The 15,619-nt window shown below is 46.3% G+C and overlaps 1 protein-coding gene across 1 annotated transcript in view; it reads left to right on the forward strand.

Annotated features, from left to right (window-relative positions):
* LOC137368641 (organic cation/carnitine transporter 2-like) overlaps positions 1 to 15,619 on the forward strand; it is a 161,010-nt gene that overhangs the window by 109,979 nt on the left and 35,412 nt on the right. The window contains exon 8 of the mRNA XM_068028781.1: positions 3,891 to 4,073. Within this exon, the coding sequence (XP_067884882.1) occupies positions 3,891 to 4,073 (183 nt within the window). The remainder of the gene's footprint in view (positions 1 to 3,890; positions 4,074 to 15,619) is intronic.

The following is a 15,619-nucleotide window of genomic DNA, read 5'->3' on the forward strand; positions in this document are numbered from 1 at the left end:
AGTAAGATGAAGCAGAAAAGGGCACGTATGGCAATGTCAGGTTGATAATAGAAGTGTGAACCAGGCTGAATATTGAAAGCCCAGAGGGGAAGTGAAAAAAGAAATAAGAGCAGCAAAGACAGACTAGAGGAATGTACTGGAAGCGAACATAAAAGGGAATCCAAGGGGCTGGATTTTGAGCGCCCGACAGAGCCATGGGCAGAGGTAGGCAGATGCTGAACATAGCCCTGCCAGCTTGCACGCTGGTTCCCCGGCTCCTTCCTGCCCCTGGACCAATTTCACGGAAGCGAGATTGGGGTGGGGTGGGGTGGGGGGGGCGTGGTGGTTTGTGGCATTGTGGCAGGGCAACCCACGCTCATGATGCAGGTTGACAATTAGGCCTGTTAAGAGTTGATTAAGGCCAATTGAAGGAGGTCGACTGGGAAATTCCAGTTGACCTCCAGGTTTCTGGAGGCAGCAGGGGGCAATGTAGCTGTTAGGACTGGGAGGCCAGTGCTCCAGGGAGGCTGATAGGCCCTCCCTGCCTGCTTGGGTTCAGCAGCAGCTGCAGGCTACCCTGTAGAGGGGCTCTCCCCCCACAACAGTGGATGACCAGGCTGCAAAGGCCATTTTTTAATTTACATTTTAAAAAGTTGGAGAGGGAACCTCCACTTTGAAGCGCCATCTCCCTTACTTATCTCCCATCGTAGCCTGCTGCTGTTTTCAAGCTGGAAGTCCTCTGACTGGCTCTCCAATTTCGAGAGCTCACCCACCGTCTTTAATTGGACAGCAAGCCTGCCCTCTGGTCATTAACTGGGTGCTCTGGGGAAAATAGCTGTTTCCAACACAATGGGCTGAATTTAATGGGCCCCATGGAGACTGGTTTGGAGGTGAGGGGCCCATAGAATATCGATGGGAGGCGGTGGGGGGGGGGGGTGGGTTGCGGAAGGCTCATCACCTTCGTATAGCACATTAATTTAGTCGGGATAGGCTGAATGCAGCTTCCTGCTCAAAGGTCAATTGAGACCCTTAAGTGGCCTATGACCATCCACTTAAGGGCCACTTCCTGCGACCACTGGAAATTAACCAGCAGTGAGGGCACCTCCGCTACGCTGGGAGTTAAGCCAGTAAAATGAGGTGACCTCCCTGTGGGCTGGGGGCATCTTCCTCCTTGGGCCATCTGTGGCCCACAGAAAGCTCCCACCAGGAAACACTCCACCTAAGTGAACCGCCCCCCCTCCCCCCAACTCCCTGCACTAAATGTCCACCCTCACCTGCACCCCTCCCCCCACCCCACTCTGCTGGGTCCAAGCTCCAGTGCTGCTCCTGGGTCCGAGGCCTTTTACAGCACCGGCAGTGGCCACCGCTCCCAGTGGAGCTGCAATACTACTGACCTCCCTGCTCTCTGATTGGCCAGCAGCTCTTGGAAGCGGGGACCCTGACACCAGGTAATTAAGTGCCTGGGAATTGTTAAATCACACCGGGAGGCTCCAAAAAGCTGAGGCGGGGTTCCCCTTGCCTTTTTGGCCCAGCGTTGGAAGCCCCACCAGCGCGACAATATCCAGCCAGGCGGGGGGACGAGGGTCTAGGCTGTCAACTGGAGAGCTAGCGAGAGACCTGCGTTGCCTCGTTTGGGGAAGGCTGGCCTAATAATGAGCCAATCAGGCACTTAAGAGGCATGCCCTTCCCGATGCTGATCCCTCAAACAGGCACTGAGTGCCTTTGAATGAGCGACCCCTCCCAGGAGCCGGCAAGCAATCCGCACGGGTTTGCTTGTTGTGCTCCCTGCGTGGCAACAGACCCACCCGCTGCTGGGTTAATACAAGCGACAGTGGGAAGAGACCTTAATTGGGCATTAATTGCTCCTTAAGGGCCTCAATTGATGGTGGGGCAGGAAGGCCTTCCTGCCACAGACTTAATCAGGGTGGAAACATAGTCCTACCCATCACCATGCTGCCCGATTAAATGTGCTCCACACCTCTAAACTCACCACAGGGGAGAGCATAAAATGCTGTTACTGACCCCCATTTCAGCATGATGGCAGGGTTCAGAAGCCCACAGGGAAAAACCTGACCCCAATGTCTTCTATTGGAATATACATAGGAAGAGTGATAAAAGGAGGATTAGGGCTGTTTAGGGACCAAAAGGGGATTTACGCATGGAGGCAGAAGGTGTGGCTGAGGTGATAAATGAGTACTTTGCATCTGTCTTTACCGAGGAAGAAGATGCTGCAAAAGTCATAATGAAAGAGAAGGCAGTTGAGATAGTGGATGGGCTAAAAATTGATAAAGAGGAAGTATTAGAAAGTCTGGCTGTACTTAAAGTTCATAAGTCACCAGAACCAGACCAGATACATCTGAGGATACTGAGGGAAGTAAGGGTGACAATTGTAGAGTCTCTGGCCATAATCTTCCAATCCTCCTTAGGTACAGGGGTGGTGGTAGAGGACTGGAGAATTGCAAATGTTACACCCTTGCTCAAGAAAGGGTGTAAGGATAAACCCAGCAACCACAGGCCAGTCAGTTTAAACTCGGTGGTGGGACAGCTTTTAGAAATGATAATTTGGGACAAAATTAACAGCCACTTCAACAAATGTGGATTAATGAAGGAAAGCTAGCATGGATTTGTTAAGGGCAAATTGTGTTCAACTAATTTGATGGAGATTTTTGATAGGGTAATGGAAAGTGTTGATGAAGGTAATGTGGTTGATGTGGTGTACATAGACTTACAAAAGGTGTTTGATAAAGTGCCACATAACAAGCTTGTCAGCAGAGTTGAAGCCCATGGAATAAATGGGAAAGTAGCAGCATGGATACAAAGTTAGCTGAGAGACAGGAACGAGAGTCGTGGTGAACGTTTGTTTCTCTGATTGGAGGAAGGTATATAGTGGGGTTCCCCAATGGTTGGTATTAGGACCCCTGCTTTTCTTGATCTATATTAATGACGTAGATGTCCGTGTACAGGACACAACTTCAAAATTTACAGATGGCACAAAACTTGGAAGTATTGTAATCTATGAGGAGGACAGTGATAGACTTCAAGAAAACACAGACAGGCTGGTGGAATGGGTGGACATGTGGCAGATGAAATTTAATGCAGAGAAGTGTGAAGTGATACATTGTGGAGGAAAGGCAATATAAAATAAAGGACACAACTCTATCTAAGGGGATGCATGAACAGAGGGACCTGGGGGTATATGTGCACAAATCATTGAAGGTGACAGGGCGTGTTGAGAAAGCAGTCAATAAGGCATATGGGATCCTAGGCTTTATAAATAGAAGCATAGAGTACAAAAACAAGGAAATTATGCTGAACCTTTATAAAATACTAGCTTGGCCTCAACTGGAGTATTGTGTCCAATTCTAGTCACCACACTTTAAGAAGGATGTGAAGGCTTTAAAGAGGGTGCAAAACAGATTTATGAGAATGGTTCAGGGGATGAGAGACTTCAGTTATGTGCATAGATTGATGAAGCTGGTGTTGTTCTCCTTTGAGCGAAGATTTTGAGAGGTCTTCAAATTCATGAGCGGTCTGGATAGAGTAGATAAAGAGAGAAACTGTTCACATTGGCAAAAGGGTCGAGAACCAGAGAACACCGATTTAAAGTGATTAGCAAAAGAACCAGAGGTGACATGAGGAAATGCAGCAAGTGGTTAGGATATGGAATGCACTGCCTGAGGGTGTGGTGGAGGCAGGTTTGATCGAGACTTTCAAAAGGGAATTGGAGGAGAAAAAATTTGCAGAGCTACAAGGAAAAAGCCGGGTGCAAGATTAGTCGAGTTGTTCTTGCAAAGAGTCGGCACGGACATGACAAGTTGAATGGCTACCTTCTGTGCTGTAACCATTCTATGATTCTAATTTTGAATTTGCTTTCAGTGCACACTAACTGTTGTTTAATTTGGTTTCTACAGCTCTTCAAATTGTGATCACTCTATTGGTGATGATTGGTAAATCTGGTGCCACAGCAGTTTATACAATAATCTATATTTTCTCATCTGAATTGTACCCAACTGTGGTGAGGAATATGGGACTAGGAGCCTGTTCCATGGCATCCAGAATCGGCAGCATAATCTCCCCATATTTTACTTATCTGGGTAAGTAAGAAATTCAAGGTTATGTGAGTTTTGCAAATAATTCAGTCATTATTTTTATTACGAAACTTGAAGTCATTTAGGTTTAAGTCTAAATTATTAGTTAGATTTAAGAGGATTAATTAGTTAAAGGAATACCAGTAAGTACATGAGGGAGAAAGGAGTAGGAGGATATGCTGATAGGGTGAGATGATGTAAGGTGGGAGCAAGTTCATGTAGAGCATAAACACCAGCATAGATGTGTTGTGCCCAATGAGCTGCTTCTGTGCTGAACAATTCTATGTAGACTGTAATATGGCCTAGAATGGAATGTAAACCTGATAAGATAAGTGAGTAAGGAACAAGAAAGTGTTATTCATTTGCCCAACAAGTCCTTTGCTTCCACAGACAATGTACAATTGACCATGGTCCCAAATGGCCTTCCTAACTAATTATTAAGTGTGGCATGAAGTTCTTTTGTTTCACATCTGTTTCACCTATGCGATACCCCAAGTCATAAATCAATAGGTTTGATTAACCGGGAAGTGACACTTGAGGGGAGTGTAGGTTGGAAGTAAAATAAGAACATTGTAGCCCCCAATATCTGACCTATGCTTCCTGTGATTTCAGCTTTGCACTGGGAGAATAGGATCATTGAATTGGCTCTAAAGTTTCTTCCAATCACAAGTCTCACTTGAGGCTTGTCATGGTATGTTTATACTCTAACTTTAGTTAGTTTACTGAAAAAGTTGCCATATATTTCCAAAGTCAGTGTCCAATCTGAATCTGCCAGAAACACTGTGGGCTGAAATTTTCGGGGGAGGCTGAAGTCGCCAGGGGCGGAAGCGGGAGCCAACCCTGCTCAGGTGGGCAGCGGGATTGAGGTGGGCAGCCCGACCCCAAGAGCTGCTGGCCCAATCAGAGAGTCAGCAACTCATCAGCCTCAGCAGCGCCATTGCTCGTGGTGGCCAGTGCTGAGGCTACAGTTTCAGGATGATTGGGATGGGCAGGGGGGTGGGGGGGGGGGGGGGGGGGGTGTTTGTTGCTTGATACTGTGGTGGCACCTTGGGCATGGGGGTGGCCACTGCCACCAGTGGCGCCTCCGTGGGCCATGGAGCGGCTGTTAAGGAGGGCCCACCCCACAGCCCCCACCCACCCCGGGTACCAGCTGGGAGGCTTCCAGGGTTTACCTGGTGGTCTCCCCATGCAGCAACGGGCCCTTCCATGACCAACAAAATGCCTGTGGGGGCATGACATGACCCCCACCTGGGCAATTAAATGGTTCAATTGACCGGACAGTGGGCTGCTAAGGTTCCTGCCATTGGCAACATATCATGGCAGCGGGAAGACCTCAGGCTCCCCTCCTGATGCCTTCCCCTGCCATATTACCAGCCCTCCCACCTCCCAGTCCATCTCCAATGTGCCGGGAAAGTTCAGCCGTGTGAGTCTCCTTCAAAGAGACAGCCTCGCCGCTTGATTTGACAATGCCTGCAGTATAGCTCCAGTGTGCTTTCAAAGGTTTTTTTAAAAGCCTTGCTGGACATGTTGTAACCCTACCCAGAGCTTATTTAAATGTACAGAGAATGCATGCATTCTCACCTGTGCTCTTGACACTTTTAAGAGCTGGGAGGGGAGCCCTAGTGTTTAAGCAGGTGTTCACAAAGGCTGCTGCTCGATCTGACCGTGCAAATTGCAGCCAGAAATTATAAACAAGTTGCTGCTGGCTGAAAATGGGTAGAGTAACTACCAGTCTGAAATCTGTACCTGCAGTCGAACTGCAGACTATTTTTCACACTCATTTTTTATTCTGCACATGCATTACAAATTAAATACACTGCATGCTTCTCAGGATTGTAAAGGTCTCTCAAATCAAAATAAACTCACTTTTTTGAGTCTTCATGATTTAGGAATAACCTTTGTCACTCTTCTCTGCAGTGTACTGATGTCATTTTCAAAAGAAAATACCCCAAAGTGTAGAAAATATTCCAAATGTAGTCTTTGCAATGATCTCTACCAGGCTGAAATAGTTTGCTACAATGTTAGAATGAAATGCCCTCAAAATGCATTCCACTATATCAATATTCACTTTGACTGAATACTTCCAGTGAATGATCAATAATGACACCTAAAACCTTTTTATTATTCCCCTTTAATAGCGTGTAACATTTCATATTTTCGGTGCATTACTTTAAACTCCATACTAACAGAGTGTACCCAGAGAGAATCATAACAACAATTAATGTTTCATGGAATGAACCCTGATAGCTTATGGGAGAACTGAATTGACATTGCAAAGATTTACATAGCCTATTGCATGCAACAACATCTTGCATTCACATAGCGCCTTTAATGCAGTAAAATGTTCCAAGAGAATAATCAGACAAAAATTTGCACCAAGCCAAAGAAGGATACATTAGCAAACTGTGTCTTAAAGGAGGAGAGAGAGGTGGAGAGGCCAGAAAGTTTAGGGAGGGAATTCCAAAGCTGTGGAGGCTTTCTAAAATTCTGAAGGCTGTGGAGAAGGAAGTCGGGGGGCGCAAACAGGCCGGAGTTGGAGGAATGCAGATTTCTTGGAGAGTTGTGGGGCTGGAGGAGGTTACAGAGATAAGGGGGCCATGGAGCAATTTGAACATGAGATGTGAATTTTAATATTGAAATGTTGCCAGACCGGGAGCTAATGTAGATCAGCGAGTACAGGGATGATGGATGAAAGGGACATGGTACGAGTTACAACATTGGCAGCAGAGCTTTAGATGTGCTCAGGTTTACAGCTAGCCAGCAATATTGCTGTAGAGATATGGATGATCAGATAGGAGTTAATTCAAATGTTGCAACACTTTGTCGTTTACTTTATTCAATTGTCTATATACAATAGGCAGTAGAAGAAATGCCATGTATTTTTCTGATTTCTCAGGCAATTTTCTCCCTTCGCTCCTGAAATAGGTGCACTGGGAAAGCAATCAATTCCCTAAAAGAACACTCAAGCGCACTGTACCATTAGGCCCAGTAGCATTTCTGTCATCAGGCTTACAAATGGGCTGTTTGACTTTCTTGTGCCTGCTCTTGATGTGGTTGGTTAGATTGCTGCACTTCAATGGGATTTTTTGCTTCTGGAATTTGGATGACTTTCAGCAGTGTGTTCAGAAAGTCTGCTTTATGAGCAAAGATGTGGTGCGTGACTACGTCCTTGTCAGAAGAAGAAATCATGTGGTCGGGTCTGATGGTGGAATTAGGTTTAAATGTGGAATTAGAGGAAAAGTCCCTCTTAATGGGTGGTTTATAGGAGGAGATTGCCACGGTGAGCTGGGGCAGTTATAGGAGGAGGGTGTCTTAGGTAACTGGGAAGCTTAGAGAGGAGTGTGCTTCTAAACTTGGGGTAGAATGCCACTGTGAAATGAGAAGGGGTTAAAGGGGAGAGTGTCTCAGTGAACTGGATGGGGTGCCTCTGAATTATGGGGGCTTAGAAGGGAAGAATGCATATGAAGTAGGAAGAGAGTTAGGAGGGAAGGTATATCTACGACTAGGGAATAGTTGTCTTGTGAAGGGAGAAGACAACCTATGAAAAGCGAGGAGAGTGCCTCTAACCAAGAAGGAGTGGCTGCCTTAGAAGAACTAATGATTTTGTTGATATATCAATTATGGATAAACACTAACCTAATTTATTTCTTCATTTTCTTTTACAATAAGGGTGTAATTATATCACACTGGTGGTGAGGAACTTTGGCAACTGCCAATGCATATTAGAAAAGCCTGGAATTTTTCCATGTGCATTGGTAATGGTCAAGTTTTCCTGCTACCTGTAGGTTCTTGGAAAATCACTCCCTAACTACCTATCAATTGTGGAATTAAATAGTGTTTCAAAATCGACCAGAATACACCATTTTTAATGACAAAATTCTAAGCGTAGCAGAGGAGCCCGAGACACTCTGGAAATATGTTTATTGGTTAACATGGTGGGGAAAGTCCACATTTGAATGAAGTCTATACCTCTAAATTTGTTGCCTGTACCTCTGTGTGGATTATATCTGAGAACTGTGAAATTTGGAGCTGATCTTGCACTTCTATCTCCAGTGACCTGAAGCCTGGTTCTTTTTAATCCTGTGGCATGGTAGGCCTGAATTATCCAATTTCCTTTAGTTACCTACATCCCTTCCACATAACAAAGGACCTGCACCTTTTGGTAAGTGCTACAGCACATCTGTTGTTAATCAGGCCTAGTTCCCATTATTCACATGGTGAGGTTTAATTCACTGAAGATGAAAAGATAATCCTTCTAGAGTTACTAATGTTTAAATATTTATTCTTCACATTCAGCCATTAAAAATGACTGAAATATAGAGGGACATATTCTGCTTTTTGAAGGTATAAACTAAATAATATTAATTGCGGAGAGTTCCCTTAAATCAGTTTAGCTAAACTGGTTTTCCTGCATATTATGTGCCTTAGGAAACTAAATCCATCCATAATAAACTTATTTTCTTTACACATTCTTATAATAGAGTTGCCCAAAATGCAACACTAACTGAACACAAACAAAAGAGCAGATGCATATCAGGATATCAAAATGAGTTTACTGCAGGAAGTAATCAGAAAGGACTGTTCAAGAAAGCTAAGCTGGCTGTAAGCTGGCAAATGTAGCTGTGACAGCACAAAAACAATTTAGTAAAGACAGAACAAAAGAACTTGTATTTATAAAGGCCTTTCATGACTTTAGGACATCGCAAAGTGCTTTACAGCCAACAAAATATTTTAGAAGTGAAATCACTGTTGTAACGTAGGAATCGTAGCAATCAATTTGTGCACAGCAAAGTCCCAGAGCAATGAAATGAGTGACCAAATATTCTGTTTTTTAGTGAAATAAAAACAGAAAATACTGGAAATATTCAGCAAGTCTGTCAGCATCCGTGGAGAGGCCAGATTATATTCTGCCAATGGGCGTCCTGACAGTGGGACAGAAGGAGGGGAGAGAACCTATCAGGCCCCTCCATCGGACCCCCGTTGCAATTCCTAGGCAGGCAGGCAATTAACTGCCCACCATCGGGATTGCCATCCCTTTAAGGGATGAACTGCCACCTCCAGAGCTGCCGGCCAATTGGAGGGCTGACAGCTCTGTAGTACCAGCAGCGCTATTGGGAGCAGTGGCCACTGCCGGTACTGCAAGAGGCTCTGCAGTACCAATGACGTCGAAGATCATGGGAGAGGCAAGTGTGGTTGGGGTCATCAGGGCCATTTAGGCAGGCCCTGTTGGTGGGGTGCTTAGTTGGTTGTTCGTCCTTCGAAGTGAAAATGACCATGTCCATCACCTGGGGTGTTTGGTAGAGTTCCAGTGGGTACATAGGTGACTGCAAAGGCAAATCTACGCCCGGAAGGTTCTGCTGCTAATAGGGCAGGATACCCCAGATAATTAAGTTTTGGTTGAGCTGCTGGCTCAGGACTTCCTCTCTGCATTTTCTCTCTGCAATTGATATGCACTTGTTTTCGAAGGAGGCCACACCCTTTTATATTTGGTTGTGCCAGATGCAGTGATCCTGGGCGAGCTTCTCCCAGGACACAGGGTTGATAAAAAAACTCATCAGGGAAGTCCTCAGAGTGTCCTTGTAGCACTCCCATTGACCACCATGAGATATACCCTAGACTCAAGATCTCCACAGAAGATTCGCTTTGGCTACATGACCAGCCCAACTCAATTGTGGGGGTTGTGGATGCTCCATCATTGAATACAATTAAGGCTTGAACAGACAGATTTTTGATCTCTTAAGGAATCAAAAGATATGCCGAGTGGGTGGGAAAATGGGGTTGAAGCCTAAGATCAGCCATGATCGTATTGAATGGCGAAGCATGCTAAATCGGCCTTACTGTCTACTCCTGCTCCTATTTCTTGTGTTCTTGTCTCAATATGATGTGGATGCTTGGTATGCCAGCTTGGGTGATCACATCAGTAACTGGTATTTTGTCCTGCCATCTAATCTTCAGAAGCTTCCAAAAGCAGCTCAACTGAAAATGGTTGAGCTTCTTGGCATGAAGCTGGTACACAGTGTGGTACACAGTCCATGTTTTGCATGTATAGAGCAGAGTGGGCAGGACTGTTGCTTTATAGGCTTTCAGTTTGGTAGGCAGACTTACTCCTCATCATTCCCAGTCTGATGTTTGAAGTCTTCAGAACGCTACACTTGCTTTGGCAATTCTTGCATGTGCCTCGTTATCGATATGGACAGCTTGGGAAAGTGTGCTGCCGAGAGAAGTGAACTTATTTATTTATTTTATTTAGAGATACAGCACTGAAACAGGCCCTTCGGCCCACCGAGTCTGTGCCGACCAACAACCACCCATTTATACTAACCATACAGTAATCCCATATTCCCTATCACCTCCCTACGCTAGGGGCAATTTACAATGGCCAATTTACCTATCACCTGCAAGTCTTTTGGATGTGGGAGGAAACCGGAGCACCCGGCGAAAACCCACGCAGACACAGGGAGAACTTGCAAACTCCACACAGGCAGTCCCCAGAATCGAACCCGGGTCCCTGGAGCTGTGAGGCTGCGGTGCTAACCACTGCGCCACTGTGCCGCCCATATCACGAGGGCGTCAAAGACCGTAGGAGATATAAGTGGGGTCTGGGTCACCAGGGCCATTCAGGCAGGTCCTGGCAATGGGGTGAGGTTAGTGACGGTGGGAAGGATGTCTTCTGGGGGTGGTGGCAATTGCTGCCAGGGGGCCTTCCAGGGGCCCTGGATTGCTCCCAAAGGAGGTACACCTCCAACCTCACTAGGAGGTCTACACGCAACAGCAGGCCCCTTCGCCTTCTATCAAATTGAGGTAGAGGTGGGAATTGGCCTGGGGTGGGAAGGCTGTCCTCGGCCTTCCCCACCCTGGACTAAATTGGAAGGCATTGGGAATGCGATGGGCACTCCTTGCCCTCCCCCCAACCCCCGACCTTCCAACTCAGTTTTATGGGCCCCCATCTCCATTCCTGTCCCTAGGGGGCCCATCAAATTCAGCCCAGAGTTAACATTTCAGATCAATGACCTTTTAGTTAACTCCGTTCTTCTCTCCATAAATGCTGCAAGATATGCTGAATATTTCCAGCATTTTCTGCTTTTAATTTCAGATTCCCATCATCTACAATATTTTGCTTTTGTACTACTATTCTTTAGTTCAGGGATAAATATTAGCCAATACATTGGGAGAAGCTCCCTTCCCATCTTCGAACAGTCATAGAGAGATAAAGCACCAAAACAGGCCCTTCGGCCCAATGAGTCCACACCAACCACCCATTTATACTAATCCCATTTTCCCTCTCACATCCCCACCTTCCCTCAATTCTCCTACTACCTACCTACACTAGGGGCAATATTTACAATGGCCAATTTACCTATCAACCGGCAAGTCTTTGGTATGTGGGAGGAAACCGGAGCATCCGGAGGAAACCCACGCGGTCACAGGGAGAACTTGCAAACTCCTCACAGGCAGTACCCAGAACCAAACCCACATTGCTGGAGCTGTGAGGCTGCGGTGCTAGCCACTGCGCCGCAGATTTTTTATGTCCACCTGAGAGGACAGACAGGGCCTCAGTTTAATGTCTCATTTGAAAAATGGCACCTCCAACAGTGTACCGCTCCCTCAGTACAACTCTGACGTGTCTGCCTGGATTATATGCCCAAGCTTCTGGAGTCGGACATACACCAACAATCTTCTGACACAGAGGCAAGAAAGGTAGAACAGAGTCAAGCTGATATCTTTCCAGTAAAGACTATGATAAATAACCACATTGTCATATGGTAGTACAGAACTTGAGTATTGCTGAAAATAGAGACATGTTCTCTAAGCTTTTCGTCTTGCACTCATCAGGACAATCGCAAGAATACCAACGTAAGGGAAAGCACAACTTTATACTGTATGAGAAGAGTGTGCTGATTGGTTGGCAAGTGAACTCTGATTGGTAGAGGTGTTGCCCTGGAGAATGCACCAGTTTACAGTGACTAACAAGCTTTGTTTGAAATTTAAACCAGGCAGCTTGACTCTGATTGGTCAATGCGTTGCCCTGAGGAATGAACTGGCGAATGGCTATCACTTATTTTGTTTAGCTTAAACAGGTGCAATGTTTGTATATGTTCTTTCTGTCTGCAAAGAACAGGGCCCTGTGTATTAATATATTTAGCTTCCAGTACACACAAATGTGTCACACTGCGAGCACTACTGCTTTTTAATTGGTTGTCAGCGTAATTCTTGGCACACAGAGGATTATTTAGCAAATGTTGTCCAATCGCGGAACCACATCTAATGTTGGACACTGTGTTTTGAGTTTTGCAAGCATGGGCTTGTTGGGTATGGCCTGTACCTTGCCTGTTGCGAACAGCGGAAGGGACATGTTGTTTGATATGATCCGCCAGTCATTGAGACGTACGGCCTATATACCTTGTGTGATAGGCAGGATGTCTTTTTGGCTTGACGGCAGCATCCTGTTAGTGGCGAACACCACACATGTAGCTACTGCATAGAAGCAGCGTGAAACAGCTACCTTCAGCTTTTGCTCAAATTTTTGGGATACATTACCCTTCCAGGGTAGTTTGGGGTGAACTGGGCACTTTTCAGGGCCAAAAATGACATCACTGTTCATAGGTTTGCGTGATATATAAAGCAAAAAATAATCTGATCAGGGTAATCATTGTCACGCAGGATGTCTTTGATTCACCCTATTTCAGCATCAAGCTTGCATGGTGAGCAAATGGCTCAGGACCTATTTACGAGGTTGCCAATAAGGCCAATCTTACAGCACATGGAACTGTAAGAATTCCCAATGCTTGTATTAAACAGTGAAGGTAGGTTTGCCTAAGGTGAATGGTGCTGAACATTGTGCAAAATTCAGCGAACATCCCTACTTCTGACCTTATGATGGAGGGAAGGTCTTTGATGAAGCAGATGAAGATGGTTGTGCCTAGGACACTACCCTGAAGAACTCCTGCAGTGATGTCCTGGGACTGAGATGATTGACCTCCAACAACCACAACCATCTTCCTTTGGGCTAAGTATGACTCCAACCAGCAGAGAGTTTTCTGCCTGATTCCCATTGACTCCAGTCCGTGATGCCACACTCAATCAAGTGCTGCCTTGTCTCACCTCACCTTTGGACCAAAGCTGTAATGAGGTCAGGAGCTGAGTGGCCCTGGTGGAACCCAAACTGTGCATCAGTGAGCAGGTTATTGCTGAGCGAGTGCCGCTTGATAGCACTGTCAACAGTCAACGATACCTTCCATCACTTTGCTGATGATCGAGAGTAGACTGATAGGGCGGTAACTGGCCCGGTTGGATTTGTCCTGCTTTTTGTGGACAGGACACACTTTGGCAATTTTCCACATTGCCGGGTAGATGCCAGTGTTGTAGCTGCACTGGAACAGCTTGGCTAAGGCACAGCTAGGTTTGGAGCACAAGCCTTCAATACTATTGCTGGAATGTTGTCAGGGCCCATAGCCTTTGCAGTATCTAGTGCCTTCAGCTGTTTCTTGATATCACATGGAGTGAATCGGATTGGCTGCAGACTGGCAACTGTGATGCTGGGGACCTCAGGAGGAGGCCAAGATGGATCATGCACTCGGTATTTCAGGCTGAAGATGGATGCAAATGCTTCAGCCTTGTCTTTTGTACTGATATGCTGGGCTCCCCCATCATTGAGAATGGGGATATTTGTGGAGCCTCCTCCTCCTGTTAGTTGTTTAATTCTCCACCACCATTCATGACTGGATGTGTCAGGACTGCAGAGCATAGATCTGATCAGTTGGTTGTGGGATCACTTAGCCCTGTCTGTTGTATGCTGCTTCCGCAGTTTGGTATGCAAGTAGTCCTGTGTTATAGCTTCACCAGGCTGACACCAGATTTGTAGGTATGCCTGGTGCTGCTCCTGGCATGCCTTCCTGCATGCTTCATTGAATCAGGGTTGGTTCACCTGTTAGAAGGTAATGGTAGAGTATATGCCGGGCCTTGAGGTTACGGATTGCAGTTGAATACAATTCTGCTGCCACAGTGCCTCATGGATGCCCAGTTTTGAGTTGCTATATCTGTTTGAAATCTATCCCATTTAGTACAGTTGTAGTGCCACACAACATGATGGTAAGTATCCTCAATGTGATAACTGGACTTTGTCTCCACAAGTACTGTGGAGTGGTCACTCCTACCAATATTGTAATGGACAGATGCATCTGTGATAGATAGATTGGTGAGGATGAGGTCAAGTAAGTTTTTCCCTCTTGTTGGTTCCCTCACCACCTGCCGCAGACCCACCTAGCAGCTATGTCCTTTAGGATTTGGCCAGCTCAGTCAGTAGTGGTGCTACCAAGCCACTCTTGTTGATGGACATTGATGTCCCCCACCCAGAGTATATTTGGTACCCTTGCTACCCTCAGCGCTTCTTCTAATTGGTGTTCAACATGGAGAATCACTGATTCATCTGCCAAGGCGAGGCGGTAGGTGGTAATCAGCAGGAGGTTTCCTTGTCCATATTTGACCTGATGCCATGAAACTTCATGGTGTCTATAGTCAATGTTGAGGACTCCCAGGTCAATTCCCACCCGACTGTATACCACTGAGCCACCACCTGTGGTGGGTCTGTCCTGCTGGTGGGTCATGATATACCCTGGGATGGTGATGGTGGTGTCAGGAAAATTGTAAGGTATGATTCCGTGAATATGACTATGTCAGGCTGTAGCTTGATAGTCTGTGAGACAGCTCTCCCAATTTTGGCACAAGCCCCCAGATGTTAGTAAGGAGGACTTTGCAGGGTCCAGAGGGTTGGGATTGTCGTTGTCGTTTCCAGTGCCCAGGTCAAAGCTGTGGGTGGGAGAGGTCCATCCGGTTTCATTCCTTTTCTTAGACTTCGTAGCAATTTGATACAACTGAGTGCTTGATAGGCCATTTCAGAGGGCATTTCAGAGTCAACCACATTGCTGTGGGTCTGGAGTTACATGTAGGCCAGACCAGGTAAGGGCGGCAGATTTCTTTTCCCAAAAGGACATGAGTCAACCAGACGAGTTTTTACAACAATCAACAATGGTTTCATGGTCACCTAGCTTTTAATTCCAGATGTTTATTAATTGAATTCAAATTTCACCATCTCCCATGGTGGGATTCAAACCCATGTTCCTAGCATGAGCCTAGGCCTCTGGATTATTAGTCTAGTGACATTACTATTACACCACCACCTCCATTGCTGCTGATTGTGTTGGCATTTCCTTTCCAGCAATCTCATCCCCACGCATAGCCACATGTAAACTCCTAAGGAAAGCAATGTGTGTTGCACTCACCTTAGCGGTTCGCATGAAATTATTAACCCGCTTACCCACTGCAGCCAAGTGCAAGGAACGGTCCCACGGCTGCTGATCTTCTCTCTGATCTCTGACTATGTTTGCTTGGACTGGCGGGCAGGTCTCCTCTTACCATCCTGGGGGAAGAGGACTTCCTGCCTTGCCCAAGCAGCCTGGAGGAGAACCTGCAGGGAGGCATTGCTGAAACCTGGGGCCACGTGGGATCTTCCATCTGCCATTTCTTGACAGGCCTTCTTCCTCAGGTCTTCCACT

The sequence above is a fragment of the Heterodontus francisci genome, chromosome 4, assembly GCF_036365525.1.
Source record: "Heterodontus francisci isolate sHetFra1 chromosome 4, sHetFra1.hap1, whole genome shotgun sequence".
In the NCBI taxonomy this organism is placed as follows: Eukaryota; Metazoa; Chordata; class Chondrichthyes; order Heterodontiformes; family Heterodontidae; genus Heterodontus; species Heterodontus francisci.